Source organism: Desmodus rotundus, chromosome 5 (genome assembly GCF_022682495.2).
Source record: "Desmodus rotundus isolate HL8 chromosome 5, HLdesRot8A.1, whole genome shotgun sequence".
Lineage (NCBI taxonomy): Eukaryota > Metazoa > Chordata > Mammalia > Chiroptera > Phyllostomidae > Desmodus > Desmodus rotundus.
Genome location: NC_071391.1, coordinates 165,566,532 through 165,585,676, shown reverse-complemented (window position 1 = coordinate 165,585,676; position 19,145 = coordinate 165,566,532). Strand labels below are relative to the sequence as shown.

At 60.1% G+C, this 19,145-nt stretch overlaps 1 protein-coding gene across 1 annotated transcript; it reads left to right on the top strand.

Moving 5' to 3' along the window:
* The first annotated feature begins 1,253 nt into the window (after positions 1–1,253).
* LOC128780928 (uncharacterized) lies at positions 1,254–18,825 on the top strand. The gene is made up of 4 exons (XM_071221615.1): positions 1,254–1,593; positions 2,255–2,388; positions 2,471–2,614; positions 18,431–18,825. Exons 1-4 carry the CDS (start codon positions 1,254–1,256, stop codon positions 18,755–18,757), a joined length of 945 nt encoding a protein of 314 aa, XP_071077716.1. The 3' UTR covers positions 18,758–18,825.
* Positions 18,826–19,145: the final 320 nt, after the last annotated feature.

Here is a 19,145-nt window from a genome sequence, read left to right as displayed (position 1 = left end):
GAGAGCCCTGCAGGGAGACAGGACGCATGTCAGGCTCCCGCAGGGCTCTGGTTGTGCGTGACACCTGCCGGCGAGGACAGAAAAGGGGAAACAAGGAAGGGGACAGGGAAATCAACACTAAAATCATAGAAAAGCCTACCAGGCAGCGACAACCACTGGTAACATTTGGGTGTGTTTCCTTCAAGATAATAGGGAGAGAGCCGGAAATACGTGGAAATACAGATCTCTAAGTTTCTCGTTTAATGCAGAGGTAGGCCTTGCATCAGGCCCCGCAGTCCCCCGAGAAAACAGGCGTGTAAATGAGTAACTGTGTCAGGGACTTTGTAGAAACACGCAGAATAAACAGAGGTGGGACAGGGTGGGACCTCGGTCCCTGACCTGGACACATGGACACTTCGACAGCGGAAGGGGAAGCGGTGGAACGGTGTGTGGGGCGTCTCAGACTGAGTGTGTACATTTACTAACACCCAGGGCCAGCGGGGAGTGACGAGAAGGACATCGGGGTCCCTTTTGTCGGGTCGTGGACGCCGGGAGACCCCCAGGCCCCGGCAGCGTGTGGGGCACAGCTGCCAGAGTTTTGGACAGGCCGGGACAATATTTTAATTTAATGAATGACAGACTAGTGGAGGGACGGAGGCCAATTTTTTTAAATCTTAAAGCACAAAACTGCTGTGAGGAAGACCGCTCCTCTCTGCCCCCCTGCACCCACCCCTTTGGGAGTCGAGGGCCAGCTGTCAGGTTGCCATCTTGAAGCGCGCCCGCCTCCCCGTGCTCCGTGTTCTGGAAGCTGGGCCCGCCCACACGTCTCCTACAGGCTCTCTTCCCAGGTTCAGGTCCCTGGGTGCTGTTTATCATAGTTATTATTACCGGTGTGGAACACACACACACACACACACACAAAATGAATGTATCAGTGAATAGTTTCAGGGTCCATATTAGGTTCTTTGTCTGGCCTGTGCACCGATGTGAAGTTGGAGGCCACGGTCTTAAGGGACAAAGGAAGGACAGAGGAGAAGGCCTCAACGGAGGTCCCGCTTTCTGTCTGGAATTCTCCTTCCTGCAGGCCAGTCACGTGACAGGGGGCAGCACCCCGCACACAGGCCCTGCGTCAGACTCCCTGGGCTCCCTGGGGGGACGGCCACTCACCCGACCCACCACTCTGGACAAATGGAGCCGCTTTTCCACATTAACGCCACTGTGGGTGCCTGTTACATGTGCCCAATGCATCCTGGAACACGGGGTGGGGGTGGACGATGGGGAAAACATGCTCCCCAAACACGGAGGAGGGGCCTGCCCTTCGCCAGCACGAGACCGTGACTTCTCCGTGGGTCGAGGAGAGGCTTGCGTGGTCACGCCGGAGAGACCGGAGGTCAGTAAGACGGAGGCAGCTGGGGCGGGACCGGAAACGCGCACTGGAGCCATCGGAGCCGCTAACACCTGCCGAGCGCGCTCAGGCCCTGCTCCAGCTGGCTCTGCGCGCATCGAGCCCCCCACCCTCCCAGCGGCCACTCCAGCCCGGGGTGCGGCTAGTGTCTTCCCACCTTGTGGTGACAGTGCGGAGGTCCCTGTCCTGGGGACAACCCCCAGAGTGCAGTGCTCAGAGGGGGCAGCAATGGTCCACGCTATGTGTCCCCAGCAAGCCCTGTGACCCCCCTCCCATGAGGACACTGTCTGGAAACCACAAGGAGGCGGTATGTCTTTTCTTGGTCCAAGAAAAGAAAAGCCAATCAGATTAGCGACCCGGGGAGGGACTCGGGCAATCTGCGGCCTGAGGACAGTCCCTCACACCTGTGTGAGTGGGTCAGTGTGTGTTGGGTCTGGACCTGGAGCCCAGGCCTCCCCGCTGCACCCTGCGGCCTCCCTCTCCTCTTCCTCCGACAACGTAACCCGTGTTTGAATGCGCACTACTAATTTCCTACGTGGTTACAAGGTTCTGAATACCCGTGCCTCCCCAGCCAATCGTGTCCTCGCCACAGGGAGTTCAAAGTCACGTGAATAGCAGGAGAACAAGTGTTCTACAGGAACGAAGGCGTGGTTCCCGGATTTTTAAAAAGGACGAAATGACCTCGATTGATAGGTATTTACGGAAAACCCCTGGAATCTACAACTACCTGAGTGCTGAGAACAGTCTGACCGGCTGAGCCAATGAAGGAGAGGGACTGAAGCAGAAGCCTTGGGATCGATAATTGCTTCGCTGCACAGGGCGAGCTCTCGTCCGGCACCGGCGGGGCGCAGGCTGGGCGGTGAGTGGCAGGAGGCTGGCAGAGGCGCTGGCGTCATCAGAACGGCGTGGCAGGAGCGAAGTGCCGGGGCCGGAGGGCTGTGGCTTGGGCACCAGGCAGCCAGCGCCTCCCAGAGCGAGCGAGTCCCCTCACGCAGCCCTGCCAGGTCAGCAGGCTGGTGGTGCTTCGCAGTGCCCGGCACCCCCGGCAGCCCCGGTGGGGCTTTCAGCTCTGGTTTCTCTCTGCAGCTGGAGGAGGCTCTGCCCGCCTGCCTTGAGGAAGGAAACGGGAGCTGCACGGCTTCTTCCAGAGGAGCCGTGTGGGAGAGGAGACTCTCTGCGGGGAGCCCACGGACGCTGCGGCAGAGCGAGCCCGGCCGAGAGCCCGTGCAGGTGAGGCGGGCTCTGGGATGCGGCTGCTGCCCTGCGATCCTGCTGCTGCCGTGTGCGTGGGGAGCAGCCGTTCTGGGGGGCTGGGCGCTGCTGCCAGACGGAGTGATGGCTGTGCCGTCTCCATAATTCCTTTGTGAAAGGCACGAGCAGGCAGAGCATGACGCCCTTGGGTCAGAAAGCCATCCCTGCAGTCAGGGGGCGGGGTCCCCAGAGAATCCATCTCGGATGCTGGCTGCGCTGCGTCTGCAGTGGACCAGCGTGAAGCGTGCGCCCCCAGGGCGATTTGCCAGGGTGCCTTCAGACGGTCTGGGATGGTGCCCAGGGGATGTGCCCGGGGGCCTTCGGGGCTGAGTTCTGATTCGGGGCCTGTCCTGGGTTCCCAGGAAGCTGTGTGCTGTTGGAAAATCCACGGAACCTCCCGGCATTTCAAGTCTTCCTTGGAAGCGTCGGTGACGTATTTGCTGTGACAGGTTGTACTCTTGGGAGCTGATAGCGTCCCACTGGCCTTTGTCTGCTTCGCCCTTGGCATGGGGTGGGGCACTCAGTGTGCCCACGAAACGCCCCCCGCCTCACCGTGCTTTGGAACGGGAAAATGACGGCAGAATGTGGGTGCACACGCCTAGAAGCCGGGGGAAGGCCCCAGCGAAGGCCCGGTTGTAACCCGGGAAGCCAGGTGGCCTTCGGGTCGTGTGTTCTGTGCTAGGAGGGTGGCACTCGTTAAGATGGGACAAGCAAGAGGCCAATGTGGGCATTCGGGGGCCTGAGCCGGGGAAAGTGGCAGAGACCCGAGCGATCGGGTGCCGAGTAGAGGGGTTCGAACCTGGGCTTCGGGATGAGGGCCTTTTTAGAACGGCCAGGATGGGTCTTGTCACAGTGGCCCATTAAGTATGACGACCGACTGTGAGCCACGCCCAAGGAGGGGTTGGCCGGCCGGACTGACACCTGCTCCGGTAGGTCACGTCTGGCACTAGGGCATGCTTGGAAGCAAGCAAAGGTTCAGGTCTCGGTAGCCAGCAGTTTCTTCCAAATTGCTCCTCCGGCCGGACTCCAGAAAAGTGAAGCTGCTGGGCCCTCCACCTTGTCCTGTTGCTCCCGAGGGCCTTTCCGGCCTCATGTCAGGGATGCCCTGGCTCAGGCTTCCCCAGCCCCACGCAGTGCCTGCACCCTCCCAGCCGCCTCCCCGACGAGATCCTATGCCTCTGTCTCAGAGGGCCCCTCGGTGCCCCCCACGCCCCCCAGCAGCCCGCAGGGCCCCTGCTTGCTGTTTGCCACCAGGCACCCCGGGGCTCCCGGACGGGGTTCTGCTCTTGCCCTGAAAGTCCCATGCTGTTTCTGTGATGGGATCATATCGGAATCATCTGCACCCCCACTAAGCGAGGCAGGCCAGGGCAGCGGCTCTGGATTCTGCCTTTAGTGCACCCAGAGTCCAGCACACAGTAGGGATGGATTCATGTACAAGTGTAGGGACAGAGAAAGGCTCTGGAAGCTTCCAACAGGCCGTGTCCTCCTCAGGCCTGGGCGCCCACAGAGGACAATGGGACAAACCCCGCGTCCTCCCTTTGGCCTCATCCGTCTCTCAAGCCCCGGTGTACACACCACCCCCAGGTCCAGGGAAGGCAGTGCTGGAGGGTCCCTGGGGCCCGGCCGCTGCCCCGCACCCTGGGAAGTGCGCGCAGATCCATCTCGGACCAGTGGACAACTAGGAGGCCCTGCTTCCTGAGCTGCTGATCCCAGGCTGGTGGGGGGCGGGGTGGATGGAGCGCTCACCCGCCGACTCCTGTCCGGTGAGGGTTGTTCAACTGTGGCGGGGGAGGGGCCCTGAAAATATCAACACTCTAGATGACCGTTTAGAGAATGAGGAAAAAGGAAAGGTGGAAATTAAAGCCACACATACTCCCACAATGTATAGGTCACGCCTCTCGTTACTCACTTTCCCCCAGATGATTAGAGACTTTTCCGTACGGTTTGAGGCATATTCATACTTTGGAGCCCTGATTTTACCATAATTGTTTGCTTTTGCCATTCGGACTTTCTTTACTGTGCACTTCAGTGGAGGCGCCACCGGTGTGAACGGGCAAGTTCATCTAAATTCTCTTACCGTCCCCCGGGATCGGCTCCTGTTCATGGGGAAGGAAACGGGGGTCCAGGCGAGGAAGCTAATTTTCCAAGGTTGGCTACAAGGACATTCTGGCTTGGACCCAGCTCTCACCCTCCGTTTATCACCTGTGTGCAAGAGGGTGTGGGGCGTGTGGGGCGTGAGTGTGTGTGTGTGTGTGTGAGTGTGTGTGTGTGTGTGTGTGTGTGTGTTCAGGAACCAGAGGACGGTGGGTAAATACCACAGTCAGACCCGTCCTGGTAAGCATACAGCCCACTCCTGGTGAAGGCCGCCTACCCTCTCAGGGAGACAGGGACCTTCTGGGCCTGACCCGTGTGACCGGCTGGAGAGAGCCACTACAGCAGCAGCAGAAATGAACTGTTCTCCACTTTCAAAGGTGGAGAAGATTCCGCGACCACATACTAGTCTTTACCGGGCAGTGCGTCTGCGGGGCGGTCCCAGGTGCCAGGTCTCCGGCACATTTTGGCTCAGTTAATAAACACACCGAATACCCACGCTGCAGCGGGCCTCGGTCTTCGGGCGGAGGACCAGCCGGGAAGGGGCGGGGCTGTGCTCTCAGGCAGCTCCCAGGCTGAGCAGGGTGCTGGACAGAAACGCAGACAACGAAACAAAGGAGAATAACAAATACTGGATAATGATGGGCACCCGTCTGGGACGAGAACAGGAGCACTCGGGGCGGGACATACCTGCCCAGGTGTGGGTCTGGGCTGAGGTTGAGGAGGGGCACCTAGAGGGTGAGCGCCCGGCTGAGCTGTGAGTGAGAGGCTGAGCGAGAGGCTGAGCAAGGGCCCTGCGGTGGGCCGGGCAGGCGTGTCCGAGGGGCGGGAGGAAGGACTGGACAACACGGCCCAGGGGAGTGAAGGAGGGAGGCTGCATCCACGCGGAGGCCAGAGAGAGGCAGGGCCAGTCAGAGAGTTGTGTTTCGTTCTCAGTGTTCTGGGAGGTTCCACAGCTGGACGGCGGCCCGGCCTCACTCAGGTTCTGCGGGGAGACCACACTGGCTTCTGGGATGAGGGGCTGCATGGGGCAGGAATCGAGGCCGGGACGATGGGTTGGGAGGTTACCGTGGTGGACACGGCAGGAGCTGACGGTGCTTGGACTCAAGGAGAGGTGGCCGGGGCGGGACCTGGACGGGGCGTGGAGGGGGTGCAGAGGGACCGCTCATCTGGGGAGAAAGAAGAATTGAAGGTCGCCCCTACAATTTAACTTAATGGTAACTTAGCACACAGTCTATCCCCACCCCCATTTCCTGCTTCACTCAGAAGGGAAGTGGACGCGTGGGCGTGGCCCAGAATGAACCCGCCCACGGGCATCACATGGGGCATCACCTCCGTGCCGCTTCTCTGTGCCCTGCAGGTCTCGGAGGACAGCATTTGCCCTTCTCAGATGAGGTCGAGGTGGCGCGGGGGATGGGCAGGGGGGTCTCAGAGACCACCCCCGCCCTTCAGTGAATGTCCTATGAACTGCAGCTGAATGCTGCAAGGAGCTGAGGTGACAAAAGGCGAGGAGATGACAGCTTATTGATAGCAGCGTCCATCTGAATCGATGAGTCGGCGAGAACCCACGTGTGCCAATCAAGTCCTGGAGCAAAGGGCTGGGCTGCCTTCCCAGAGGGTCTCAGCAGTGAGCTGGGCAGGCTGTCCTGGGCGGGGCTGGGGGTGGTGCTGAGAAACGAGACACAGTGAGGGGGCCTGACGTCACATCCCTGAGTCGGGGGGCTCTGGGCTGAGCCACTGTGTCCTCCCCAGGCCCAGGGCTCTGCTCCCCAGCTGGGCCCTCCTCCCAGAGCCCCACTTCCTGTGGGCTGGGCTCCGGCCCTCTCTGCTGCAGACCGGGGAGGGCTCGGGCTTCACTCCGGGCTGCGGGTCGCCTCTCTGAACTCCCCGGGGCTCTTCATTGGTCCCCTCCGTGTGCACAATGGCGTCACCCTGTGTTGAGGAGCACGCTCTCCGGTCCACAGACAGAACTTTGCATCAGCACACGCCGCCGTCACCGACGGAAGCCACTCCGGTCTGCGCCCTCTGGCACCGTGGGAGAAGGAAAGGAGAGCCCAGCACTCACTGGTGCTTGGGTGTCCACCGTGGGCTGTAGTGAGTGCTGTGAACGGTCCAGAAGGAATTCAAAGAGATGATGTGGCTGTTGCGGAATGCTCTTTAATCAAATCAGAAACTCATTGCAGGGATTCTGATTCCAACCACAGGACCGCAGGCGGTGCCTTCCTGCTCCCAGGGACGGCCGCGCACCCCTGGACACGCGTGGGCTGGGCTGCGGACGCTGCAGAGTCCCCCAGGAGCCCAGAGGCCCGGACCCGAGGGTGAAGGTCCTGGCTTCGAAACCCCGGTGTCCACCCAGCAAGCCCTCTGTGTGCGGAAGGGATGTGGCCGGAAGGCCCCGACTTTGTGGCATCAGCTTAGCACTGTCGACAGAGCCCAAGCCTCCCCCCGGGGGGGCCCAGCCCCCACGCCCAGTCCCGGAACTGTTCCCTGAGGTCGGCTTAGTGATCAGAAGCGAAATAAAGAACCCAGTGTGAGTGAGTCTGTCAGCTGCAGTTTTCCGCAGGCCTCAGCCCTCCCTGCTGTCTTGCGGATGCCCACTGGGCAGCTGACGTTTCCTACCCAGCTCTGCGGACATCTGCCTTTGAACCGTGCACACAACCAGACACACACCGTTACCTCGTCTGTTCGGGGTTATAGTCTCGTTAGAGAGTTAAAGCAGAGGAATGGACAAGGAAGCAGGGCCCAAACTGTTACAAATGGCATCTGGGGCCTGCAGGGGGGGCTCGTGGGGAGGGGTGGCTTTCCTCCCCAGCCGCGGGGACGTGCGAGCTCGGGTCTGTGGCCCGCAGTGAATTGTGACGATAGAAACGAAACCTGCAAACCAGGGCTCACGGTGCCGGAGACAAAACGGGAATGCACGGCGTGAAGATGAGGTTCCGAGCGGTTGTTACTTCAGGAGGGTTGTTTTTCTCCGCGGACACAATCGCGGCGCTCAGTAGCCTTGGAGTCACCGCATGCAGGAGCCCTTACATTCACACACTCGCCCAGCCCCTCAGCTGTTTCTCATATACAAACACAATGGAGCCGGGATTCTAAAGCCCCAATTAAGTGGAAAAGGTCGCTTTCCCGGCAACAATAGGCCAGAGCTAAGCAACAACAAAAAAAGCTACTTAGTTTGGCAACCTTTGTTGGCAAGAACCCCCTGCCAAAGGCCCCCTCAGAAGGCTCTGAATGGGGCCTGAGCCAACCTTCTTAATCCCTGGCCCGTCTCACAGAGGGTTAATTGAATGCGTGGGAGGGGGTGGATCCCCTTTTGTGGCAGTGGCTGGTCACCAAACAAAAGCCAATTGCTGGGTGGAAGGGGTTTCTCCTTCACCCTGTGCGAAGTGGGGCTGTGTTCCTTTTCCTTCTGGGCCCCGGACAGATGAGAGAAAAGTTCAGTCCTGCAAAGGCACAGAATTTGCTGGAAAAGGGGAAAGTTGCAATTCAAGTTCCAAACTGAATGCAGACAGGCTCCCGGCTGGGATAATCCCTTTGTCCCTTGAGGGGCAGCAGGCTGCTGGAGCCTGCAGCAGGGTGGGCAGGGGCAGGGGCGTGGGTCCGGCCGGCCGCGCCCCCACCCCCTCCCCCACCCCTACCCCCACCGGAAACAGCAGGCTGCGTGTGGTAATTAAACCTCTGGGGCCTGGAGAATGTGGACTCCCGCTCGGAGAAATACTACACGGAAGGCCCCCCAGGGCTCCCCCCTCTTGCTGTGGGATTTCCTTTAGTTACACACGGCTTCCCAGGTAAACAAGCTTGAAAAGAAGGCCCAGGCGGGAATTGAATTAGCACCTTGGCGTGGCTTGTAAGCAACCGGCTTGCTTAATTACAGGATGGTGGAAGGGTCACACCAACGACACAGAATGTACCTACCAGGAAACCGAGGGTGCGCCTGCCCTCGTAGCTCCTTGGCGAACATCCTCATGAAAAAGGATGCATTCTTCCATATTAGACGTGCTTTCTTTCTTCCAATGGACAGATTGGCTGCCGCCCCGGGGACTGTGGGGCGGCCATGCTGAGTGTCCCCGGGCAGCCGTTCCCTTCTCTGCGTCTCTGCGTCCTTTCTGTGAAACGCGTGTGCCTGCAGCTGTCAGGGGTTTGGGCTGAGGATTCAGGGAAGTCCGTGCAACAGCCCCCTCCTGACCAGTTAGAGGGGCGCACATGGTACCGACTGGCCTGCACGTGTGACCTTTTCAATCCTCGGCAGGTCTCGGGGGCAGAGACGCAGGCCCATGAGCTCATGCCCTGGCACTCTGTGCGGGAAAGTCCAGCCTCAGAGCCCCTCCCCGCTCTCCAGTGGGCAGGGGTGTTGTGCCTGGACGCTGGTTTGAGCGGCACCTGCGGACACTTGAGCGTGTCCCCGTGGAGTCCCTGAGTTTCCAGGCTGTGAACAAAGAAGCCCTTGATTTCTGAAACAGTCGCAGAGCGATGCTGCTGGCCTGGGACAGAAGGAAAGGCCAGTGCACCATGGGGCGGCTCAAACAGGCACCTGCGGTTCTGGAGAGGTGCGTAGGTAGAGGCCCATCTTGGTCCCCGGGGTGGTAGAGTTGGGTTGTCCTTTTGTGGGTGCGCATGGGCGCCCCTGGCCTGAAATCTCCCGTTCCTGTCACCGTGGACACTGCGGGGAGGGTGGTCTTCTCTACTGGCCCCTGTTTGCTGGGTCCCTGCTGTGCAGAGCACCATCTGCACCAAGGGGCAGGAGGCTGGGCCTCTTCCCAAAATGGCCAGGTTGGCCATCATTCCCTCAGTCACCTGCATGACCATTTCCAGTTTGACACCCTCAGGAGGGGTCCTGCAAATGACCATCATAATAGTAATAAGTGCCTCAGGGCCAGGAAGAGCTGAGGGTCCCCAGGCCTCCTCACCTGCTCCCAGCCTCTTCCCCCTCCTGCCCTTGTCCTCTGCAGGAGGTGGGGTGGGGAGGAAGTAGGGAGGGCTCAGAGTAAGGGGGCATTCTTGGAGAGAAGGGGGTGGTTTAGGGGAGAGGGGGGCTTGACCTTCCTCGTCCTTCCTGCTCAGGGCAGGGAGGGACCCCACTGGGCTGGGGGCCGGAGACAGCCGTCCAGAGGGAAAGGCAGGGCAGTGGGGGGTCAGAGGCAGGCAGCTGGCGTTGGACAGCCAGTGTGCCAGGGTGGGGGCTGCGGTCATCACGGTTACCGCAGCGGTCAGAGGGGTCAGCTGGGCGCGTGGAACATCACTCCTCCTCTGCACGTGGATTTTCCAATCTGCACAGGAACCTAAGCAAGCGGGCCCCTTATTATGCATGTTGGGGGGGTGCTGAACTCTGGGGAGGTGAGTGACCTGCCCCAGGCTCAGAGCCACAGCACCGCCCTCTGTTCGGCCCAGACTCTGACTTGAGCCCGTGTCCCAGAGAAGAGGGGGCTCTGTCCTCGGGGGTGGGAGCCCACTTTCCAGCAGAGCCCGAGCGCCCCTGGGTCCTGGGGCCGGGCACCCACAGCCCTGGGCGAGGGCAGGGACGCTCCAGTAGGGTGCGTCTCCTCAGCCCCCTCCCCTGAGCACCGTAAGCAGAGCGCTTGCTCTCCTTTGTGTGCATTTTCTCAGGAGCAGAGGGCGTGTGGTGTGAGGCTGAGGGTGCCCAGCTTTCTAGGGGTTGTTTCTGTGGCCCTCGGGATGGGCTTTCATTCCCGGCCTCGTGGTCCTGTCCTCTGCTCTCTCGTTGCCTTTCAATGCCCATCCCCTCCCAGCTTGGGGGGCAGGCAGGTCCTGCACCAGGCTTGCCTAGCACGCCCCCTGGTGGCCACATGAAGACCCACCCTGCTGCCCCTCTCGCTTGCGTGCCTCTTGAGAGATGGAGAGCATCTTGAAGGCAAGGCAGCTGCACTGGTCGTGCCTTCCACGGCATCCTGCTGGAGAGAAGCCGTGGGGCCTGGCACCGAACAGGGCCTGGCGACTTCCTGCAAATGCTTAGATTCACATGGTGCAGCAGACACGCACCCCGGACAAGACACAGACAGCGGAGACTTTTGATGAAAGAGCATGCAGCAGTCGGGAAGGCTCCAAAGAAGGCACAGCGTTTAGGCTTCGCCCAAAGGAGACGCGAGCCTCCACAGGCAGGTCTCGGGGACAGCTGGGAGGCGGTGAGGCCACCGAGAGGTGGAGTTTGACCTCAGACTGCGATGGAGGGGACGGCGAGGAGAGGCAGGATTGCTCACCCAGCAAACACCCTGTAGGGTCTGAATCTCTGAACACTGCCTCTCGGATACCGGGGGGCCGCTGGACACTGCCTCTCAGATACCAGGGGACCGCTGGACGCTGCCTCTCGGATACTGGGGGGCTGCTGAACACTTAACGGATGTCAAGAGTTTCAAAGTGTTCAAAAAAAAAAAAGAAAGAAAGAAAGAAAAGACAAACAAAAAATCAAGAAGGAGCAAGAGCCACAGAGATAAAAATAACATTTATGATTCCAAAGGTTTTGACTGACGGTACTTGGCTGTGTTAACAGTCCCTGATGAACACAGTGAGCAGTGGTCAAATAATGAGTCCTCACACTGAAGAGGCCGCCCTGACTGGGTGGCTCAGTTTGTTAGAATGTCATTCTGTACACCAGAAGGTTGTGGGTTCGATTCCCAGTCCAGGCACATACCTGGGTTTTGGGTAGGATCCCTGGTTCATGTGCATACAGGAGGCAGCCAAAGCTATGTGTTTTCATAGCTTTCTCTCTCTCTCTCTCTCTCTCCTCCCTTCCTCCCTCTCTAAAATCGATAAATACATCATTGGGTGAGATTTTTAAAAAAGGAAAGAAAAGAAAAGGCCAATCCAGGCATAGCTCACTGACTGGCCAGGCCGACCATTTCGGTGAGTCACCACGGCACGTCCACGTGTCCACATGCCCATGTGTCCACGTGTCCACGTGTGTTCTGTGAGCCTTCCTTCCTCAGATCGCTGTCCCCTGGCACTTTCAGGGTGGGGATTTGTCACTCGCGTGTGCCCAAACCCACAGAATGCACGGCACAGAGAGGGACCCCCAATGCACACTGCGGGCTGCAGTTGACGCGTGCCGACACTGGCTCCTCAGCGGTGGCAGGTCCTAATAACAGGGAACCTTAGCTCCACAGTAACCGTCTGCGGAAACCGTTCTGTTTTGCTGTAAACCTAAAACTGCTCTAAAAACAACAAAGTCTATTCATTTTTTAAGGGAAAGTTCAAGGAAATGTTTTTATTTGAGTGGGCAAGCTTGAGCTGGGGGTGCTTGGCGACGGGATCCCCAGGCCCGGGCTCTGGGCCAAGCCAGGGTGGGGCTTGTGTGGGCGGAGTTACGCCTCCCCTCCCAGCAGGTCGCGGTGACCTGAGTCTGGACTGACTTCCCTCTCGGACTGCGGAGGAGCCAGGGGCTGGGGGCATTCAGGCCTCAGACAAGAAGAGAAGGGACACTCACAGGGCTCTGTGTCGGCGGGAGAGGAAAATGCGTGTTCCCAAACTTGGTGACATCTGGGCTTTGCTGCCTATTAGCTGTTTGTCCTTGAGCAAGTCCCACGGTGTCTCTGGGTGCATGTGTCCTTTACGATTGACTGAGCGTGTTTGGTGGGTCAAATGCAATGACCTCGGCCCACCGAGGGTGCCGTGACTACGAGTGGTGTCCTCCGTGTACGTACTGAGAAGGGTGCTGGTCACAGTCAGGTACTAACCCCTCTTCCTCGTCGTCTTCTTTCCGTCCTGTGGCCCAAGCAGGAGAGAACATGAGGTGGGGGGTGCGGCGGCCTCTGAAGGTGCCCGGCTGAGGGGCTGCTCGCCCACATGTCTGCACCCGAAACTCCCTCAGGTCCCACCTGGAGGCCGGCACGCCCGCCCTTCCTGTTCTACTTTTCAGCTTCTGCTTTGGTGCCTGTATCCAGTGGTGCCTAATTTTTAACAACCCTCCATGTGGAGTTCAGCCCGGCAGCTTCCTGCTTTCCTTTGCCACCCCTGAGCCACAGGATTTTCCATGGTGACCGCTCTACCGTGAGGCTGGGAAGGTGTCCACTGGCATGCCAGCAAAGACCCCCGTGTGACACTGGAGTGCTGAGATCTCAGTTCGAGGCCCCGGCATGCGTCCTTCCGGGTCGGGACACTGTGCACTGGTCTGCAGCCCTGGGGACACCCAGCATCTGAGGCTGCTGGACCCCGGTGCCCCCCTGCCTTTGGCTGCAGGAGGGCTTGGCAGCTGTCAGCACCTTCTCCTCTACTGTCCCTGGGGACCTGCCCTGCCGCCTGTCCGAGCTGCCTTCTGGTAGCTGCAGACCTCGGGGCAGAGGCCAACACCCAGCGGCCAAGGAAGTCTGTCTACGTAGGGTGCACACTTTGTCACCAACGCCAATGCATGAACTTCATTTGTCCTCTTCTAAGATGCTCTTCTTCCAGACAGAGAAGAAAGCCAAGCTTTGGTCTGAAATTAAACCAATGTCCTTCAAATGAGCTCAGCAAGGGGTTGACTAGTGGGGACTTTGCAGTGCCCTTGGGGTGGGCCCGGGCCGAGGCCAGGTGGTGTCCCCTTCTGCACGGTTCCCTCAGTGGCTGCAGTCAGGGCGGGGCCGATGCCCAGCAGAGCAGCCCACGCAACCGGCAGACGGCCTCCTGGGGAGGGGCTTTGCTTCAGCAGAGCCTGGGCTGCCCAAGAAGTCTGGGAGCAGATGTGGGCAGCTGAGGGGAGACAGTGCGAGACCCTTTCCCTGGAAATACCTCCCACGCGTTCGTGCTGAGTGCAGAATCTGCAGAGCCTCTCCTCACACGCCCGGGGCCCCTCAGCTGGGTCCGTCCAAACAGGTGACCTGGGTTCCTCCGGCATTGGTTCGGGAGCTTCAGGCCCAGTCAGGGACCCCGCGCAGTCCCGAGGCTGGGCTTCGAGCTCCCGAGAGCACAACTGTGGGATTTGCAGACACTGTGCTGTCCTGCTCACCCTCGTTCCGTGTCTCCTCACCATTTCAGGCCTGACCCAGAACATCACAGAGAGAGGCGGGGACCAGAGGCTACCGGGGCTGGGAATACGGTGGGGGAAGAGGCCCTGACACCCGCCCGGACGCCGGTGGTGTTCATAGATGCTGTGTACAGAGTGTGTCGGCACAGAGCGGCTTCGCCAAGCCGGGACTAGGATGGAGAAGTCACGTCTCTGAACAGGAACTGGCCACACACAGCCTTCCACGCCAGGGACACTGCACGGACCCCTCTGCTGGCTCCGGACCCCCTTGTGCCTGGGGTGGGGGGCCCCATTCCCTCCGTCCGTGCTGTTGGGGAATGTTGAGCAGGGACGGAACACAGAGCCGATCTGAAACAGACAGCGACCTGGAAGGTCCCAGTGTGACAAAGAAGCCCGGGGAGCGGCGCCTGCCCCGCTCAGGCATTTCTGGGGCTGCAGGGGGGCCGTCCCTGAGGAAGAGGAGCTCACAGGGCCTGTGGAGACGCACCAGGAGGACCAGCAGAGCCCTGAAAGGAGGCATCACGTCCCGGGGGCTGGGGTAAGGAGACCCAAAATGCACCTTTGATCCTTCCAAACACATTTCAAAGGGAAAAAGCAAGGAACAGAGCCCAGGCTGCAACAACGCGACTTGAAGATAAAGGGACTTACAGAGTGAAACATAGAGGCACTGAAGGAAAGTGAGCGCGAGGGATCTCTGTCAGCTTGGGCCCCGGCGGGAACGGGCGTCTGGTGCTGTGGGCACACCGCACACAGCTCCTGCTGGACGCAGGGAAGGTCCGAGGACGCCTCTGCGGTGACCCGCCGATTCCCGAACTGCAGGCGGGACCTCGGTTGCCCCCGAGGCCCTCCACTCCACAGCACCGTGGACGCTGTGCCCCTGGAGGAGCCCCGTGTGCGCCCCGCATTGCGCTGCGGTGCCGGTGGAAACAGGGTCTCTCTAAGCTGGGACTCCCATGCGCTCTCCCCTGCCTTCCCCTGGGCCGGCTCCATCACACCATCTACAGCGTTCCCACGTCCCGAGCTAACGAGGAGCTTTGAAAAGTGGCTGCTATGGTAAATTCACGGAACTTACCGGAGAGAGCAATTACCGTAAACGCGGTGAACTGCCGGGTTGCGCGGACACATTCAAAGGCCCGCGGGCTGAGACAGGGGATGTCGGCTCACGGCCCCCCTCGTGTCTGCTGGAGACGATGCTCCGCTCTCCATTCAGGAGGTCTGCTCGCCGCAGGGGGCCGAGGTGGCCAGGCTTCCCTGGCTCCTGCCTGGGGCCCACACTGCCTGACGTCGGGCCAGCATGGCTCCTGGCCTTCGCTGCTCCCGGGGCCCTCAGGGGCCTGCTGGTCTCTGTCAGCCCAAGGTCTCTGTCAACATTTCTTTGTGCAGAAAAGCACGTGTGACCAAGGAGAACCTTCAGATCCAACGGTGGGACGCTCCTCACCCGCGGTGCGAAACGGGCCGATGACAGACCGAGAAGTGCCTGCTCTCCCCGTCCATCACCCGACGGCTCCGGACTTGTAGGTGGTCAGGCCGAGGGCCAGGACGGGGTCCATCTGGTTTTTTTAACAACTCCTGCCTCGTTTACCCAGGAGCTTTTCCCCATGGGAAACTTCAGAAGGAAGAGAAAGAGCTTCTGAGAAGCCAAAACACAAACCAGGTCCACGCCTCCTACTCACAAGTGACCGCTGGGTGAGAAGGGACCCGCCTGTCCCAGCCCCCAACCCTGCTGGTGACTAGGCCCGGGGAGGTCCCTGGTCACCAGCCGGGGAGGGGAGAGGAGGCTGTGTTTGCTGCTCCTGTCCGGGAGCTTCCCCAGGAACCTACCGACGAAACTTAGAAACCACGTTAATAATGCGTGTTTGCAAGACCAGCGACTGAGTGTCCCTGGTGTCCTCTCCCGTTTTCGGACGCTTGCCTTCCCTGCTCCTGAGGACGGCCAAGGCCACACTCTCTCGCCTCTGGGAGTTGCTAATGGCTTCGTGTCCTGGGGCCACAGCAGAGTGCGGCAGCTGGAAGGGAACTCGGGCTCTTGCAGCGGAGGAACACCTGGGCCACCTGGGCATGTGGAGAGGAGTAGTGCAGGCGGCGGAGCAGGAGGCAGCAGAGGTGTGGGTTTCGCAGGGACAACAGGTGGCAGCTACCAGCCCAGGTGAGTGCAGCCATAGTTTCGGGGCAGAGAGTGAAACGTGTCCTGTAGGTGTCCCTGTGACTGCTGTCCCCTGAGCCCCCAGAACCCTGTTCACCCCAGAAATGCCAGGGAAGGTGAGGATGCCGCACTTGGAGTGATGGCCTTGTGCAGAGTGACAATGGACTGCTGTGCCCGAGCTCAGTTCACACACAGCCCCCTCAAAGGGACCGTGGGGTGACAGGGAGTTTATCTGGGGGACCCTGGGGCTGAGGGACAGAAAACCGGTCCTCAAGTGCTTGGGCTATGTAGGAACCTCTGGCATTCTGTTTAAGAGCAGGAGGAATGGCTCCAAACATCGACAGTAATCTGCAGCCAGCAGCAGGGGAGTCTGGGAAATGTAGTCTGCTGCGATCGGCCATGTGTCCAGACCGATGCTGGGGATCCCGCTGTTAGGAGAAATGAGGGGTGTGAACACAGGACTCCGCCAGCTGTGTCCCCACGGCCCCTTCACAGTCCCGGAGAGGGGGCGGGCTCAACGTCAGAATGAGCACAGGGTGGGGATAGGCCGCCCTCGGAGAACAGTGCTGCGTGGTAGAGCGGAAGCTGCAGGCTCCGGCCGGCTGGACTGCCGAGCTCAGGCTGCCCGCTCGCTTCCAGTCCACGCTCTGCTGCCCGCAGACCCAATGACACCTCACTGCCCTCTGCCAACAAAAAGTGGAAAGTTTGGAAAATCCGCTGAGTTAGTCCGGTGCTGCACCCTCAGGAGGTAACTACCTCTTTCGTGTTGGTGTCAAGCCTTCTGGTGTTTTCTGTGGGTGTGAGTCTCATAGGAACATGTTTGTAAGAGAATCATACTGTACAGATGATATTATAACAGGATTTTTAATTCCAATGATCTTATCAGAGTCTTTGCTCCCAGCTCACCCCTAAGAATCTGTCTTCTCCTGGCAGAGTCTAACCAGGGAGAGAGAGATGCGGCAGCTCATGGCTGCTGTCCCGGGGGCCTCTGGGACGAGAGGTGATGTCAAAACCGCCCAGGGTATGGACGTATGGCTGTCCCTCTGTCCCTCCCAATGCTGTGACCATCACCCTGTGGGTCAGCAGCCTCCACTCCCTTGGGCCCAGCGGGCTTGTCCCCCAGTGCTGGAGGCAGTGACTGTAGAGGAAGGCAAGGGTCCCAGCGTGTACGTTTGCAGATAGGGGTGCAGGAGCCCAACCCCGAGGCGTGGAATGCAGCTCGAGCCAGCTGGCCCCACAGCATCTGGGCCAGTCTGTCCCTCCAGGCTGCTCGTGGTGCTGGGGCCCCTCACTAGGGGACTGAGGCTGGAGGACATGCAGAGGAGGCTGTGGGAAGGACAGGCACAGCCTCCTGGCTGAACTTGAATTCGAATTGGAAATCACACTTCTCAAGGTCAGCTTTTCCTTGGGCCGCAGGTTACTTTGAGTGCCTAGGGGTGTGCGTGTGCACGTGTGCGCACGTGCCGTGTGCTTGTATGTGCCTGCACTTGTGTGTGCCTGTGAGTGTGTGTTCAGGAGCAGGGGGAGGAAAGAAGAGGGCAGACCCGCTGCACAAGCATTTTACTGATTCCAAATCAGCCCCAGTTAGGAAGAAAACACTTCATGGCTGGTGAATGTTCCCTAGAATTTCAGTGTGGATTGGCATTACACACACACACACACACACACAGCCCCGGCCCCTCCCCCTCCCTGACATGATTGATAGCAGGCTGACCCCATGCCCGGAAGGTCAGAGCAGGTTCAGGAATCAATCTCGGGCTGTTCTTTGCCGAGTTCCCGGGGGAGGCAGGCCCGCCTGAGTCCTCCTGGCTCGTCCCTTCCGGCGTGGGTCCTGCTGCAGCCGCCTGCCTCTGCATCAGGCCTCTTTGCTGGGGGCGCAGGGGGCCGGCCGCCTGGTAAGGGGGCTGCAGGGGTGGAGGGAGGGTCGGTTGGCCACACACAGCCCCCACCCCTGCTAACCCGCCAGCTCCGCAGGGCCCTGTGGTCCTCTCACGTGCACAGATGTTCACGAGGGCCGTGTATTGGTGAGAGAGGGAAGGGCGTCTAGCCCTGGGAGCGAGTCAGCCCCCACTGACAAACTTCCAGATCGCAGAGGGCCCACTCCAGTCCCACCTCCCGGTGTGTTCCATGGGCCCTGCCCCTGCAGACGTCAGCCCGGTTGGCCAGCTGGCTTTGCTGGCCCGGGATCTTCCTCCTGACTCAGCTGGGGAGGGCAGGGAGCGCTTGGGGTGCCTGGAGTCCCTGAACTGCCTCCCTGTCACCTCCACCTCTTCCTGGTGCCCCGGACATGCTGGGATGCTGGTGAACCTGGAGCTGGGCGAGGAGGCTGCTGGCTAGTTACAGCCACAAGGCGGGATGCGGCCTGGGAAGAAGCACCTCCCACCCTGGAGTCGCCCTGTTGGGAGAGGTCACCCAGCCTGGTGAGGTCTCCGTGGTGGGCGGACTCACCTGTGCAGCCCCCCACCCTGAATGTCTTGGGAAAAGCCCTGTCTGGCTGCGTTTTAAAAGGAATCAGATTGCTGTGCCTCCCACACTCAGATATGAAAGTGGTGTTGCTCTCCCGGCTTCGAAAATGCACAGGAACATGTGGAAATGTTCTATTTTTCAGATCAAAAACCATGTGCACCGAATTTCCACAGGCCGGATCTTCACGGAGATAAAAGCGAGACCCGGAGGGGCCGCGCCAGAGAAACCCCGCCTCGTGCGCCATAATTTAACCCCCGTGGGCCTCTGCACAAACGGCAGCCGTGGAGGTCGCTTCACTCCCACAGAAGGCGGCTGCTCCTCGACCCGGCTCTCCCCGACGGCAGCGGGGCTTTCTGAGCGGAGAGAGGATGCCCTGCGGTCTGGAAGGGCTGGGACTGTGCCTGGGGGCCCCCCACTACCACCCCTCGAGCCCCGGGCACATGCCCGGAGTGGAGACTGGTGGAACTAACCTTTTTATTGCACCACGGCACCGCCCCTGCCTCCTTCTCTCCCTCTCTTTTTCCCGCTCCTTGGACAAACACGATTGTTAGTTTCTACATGTTTAACACTGTTGCGTCTTCTCTCTGGAAAGTCGTCCATATGCTGCTCTGTGCCTGTGGCCTTCCTGTCCCCTGGCCTGACCCCCAGCAGAGGGTCTTCCCCGGGACCTGGGCACAGGTGTGGGCGGCCTCGCGGTGGGAGTGAGGCCTTCGCCAACCGTGTGTGTCTGTGCGGTGGGGGTCCCAGCGCTCTGCACACCCCCTTTCTAAGAATGGGGCTGGGGGGCTTCTTTGCACAGAGGGGCTGACTTCCCTCCCGGGAGCTTTGTCTCACAGAGGATGAGGACGTTGGGCAGA

What these genes read in the sequence shown, in the direction of transcription:
- LOC128780928 (XM_071221615.1), top strand. Translation starts at nt 1,254, where the DNA reads ATGGGGAAAACATGCTCCCCAAACACGGAGGAGGGGCCTGCCCTTCGC. An exon ending in CCCTCACGCAGCCCTGCCAG is followed by an intron (nt 2,389 to 2,470) that starts GTCAGCAGGCTG and finishes TTCTCTCTGCAG; the next exon opens with CTGGAGGAGGCTCTGCCCGC. An exon ending in CCGGCCGAGAGCCCGTGCAG is followed by an intron (nt 2,615 to 18,430) that starts GTGAGGCGGGCT and finishes TCTATTTTTCAG; the next exon opens with ATCAAAAACCATGTGCACCG.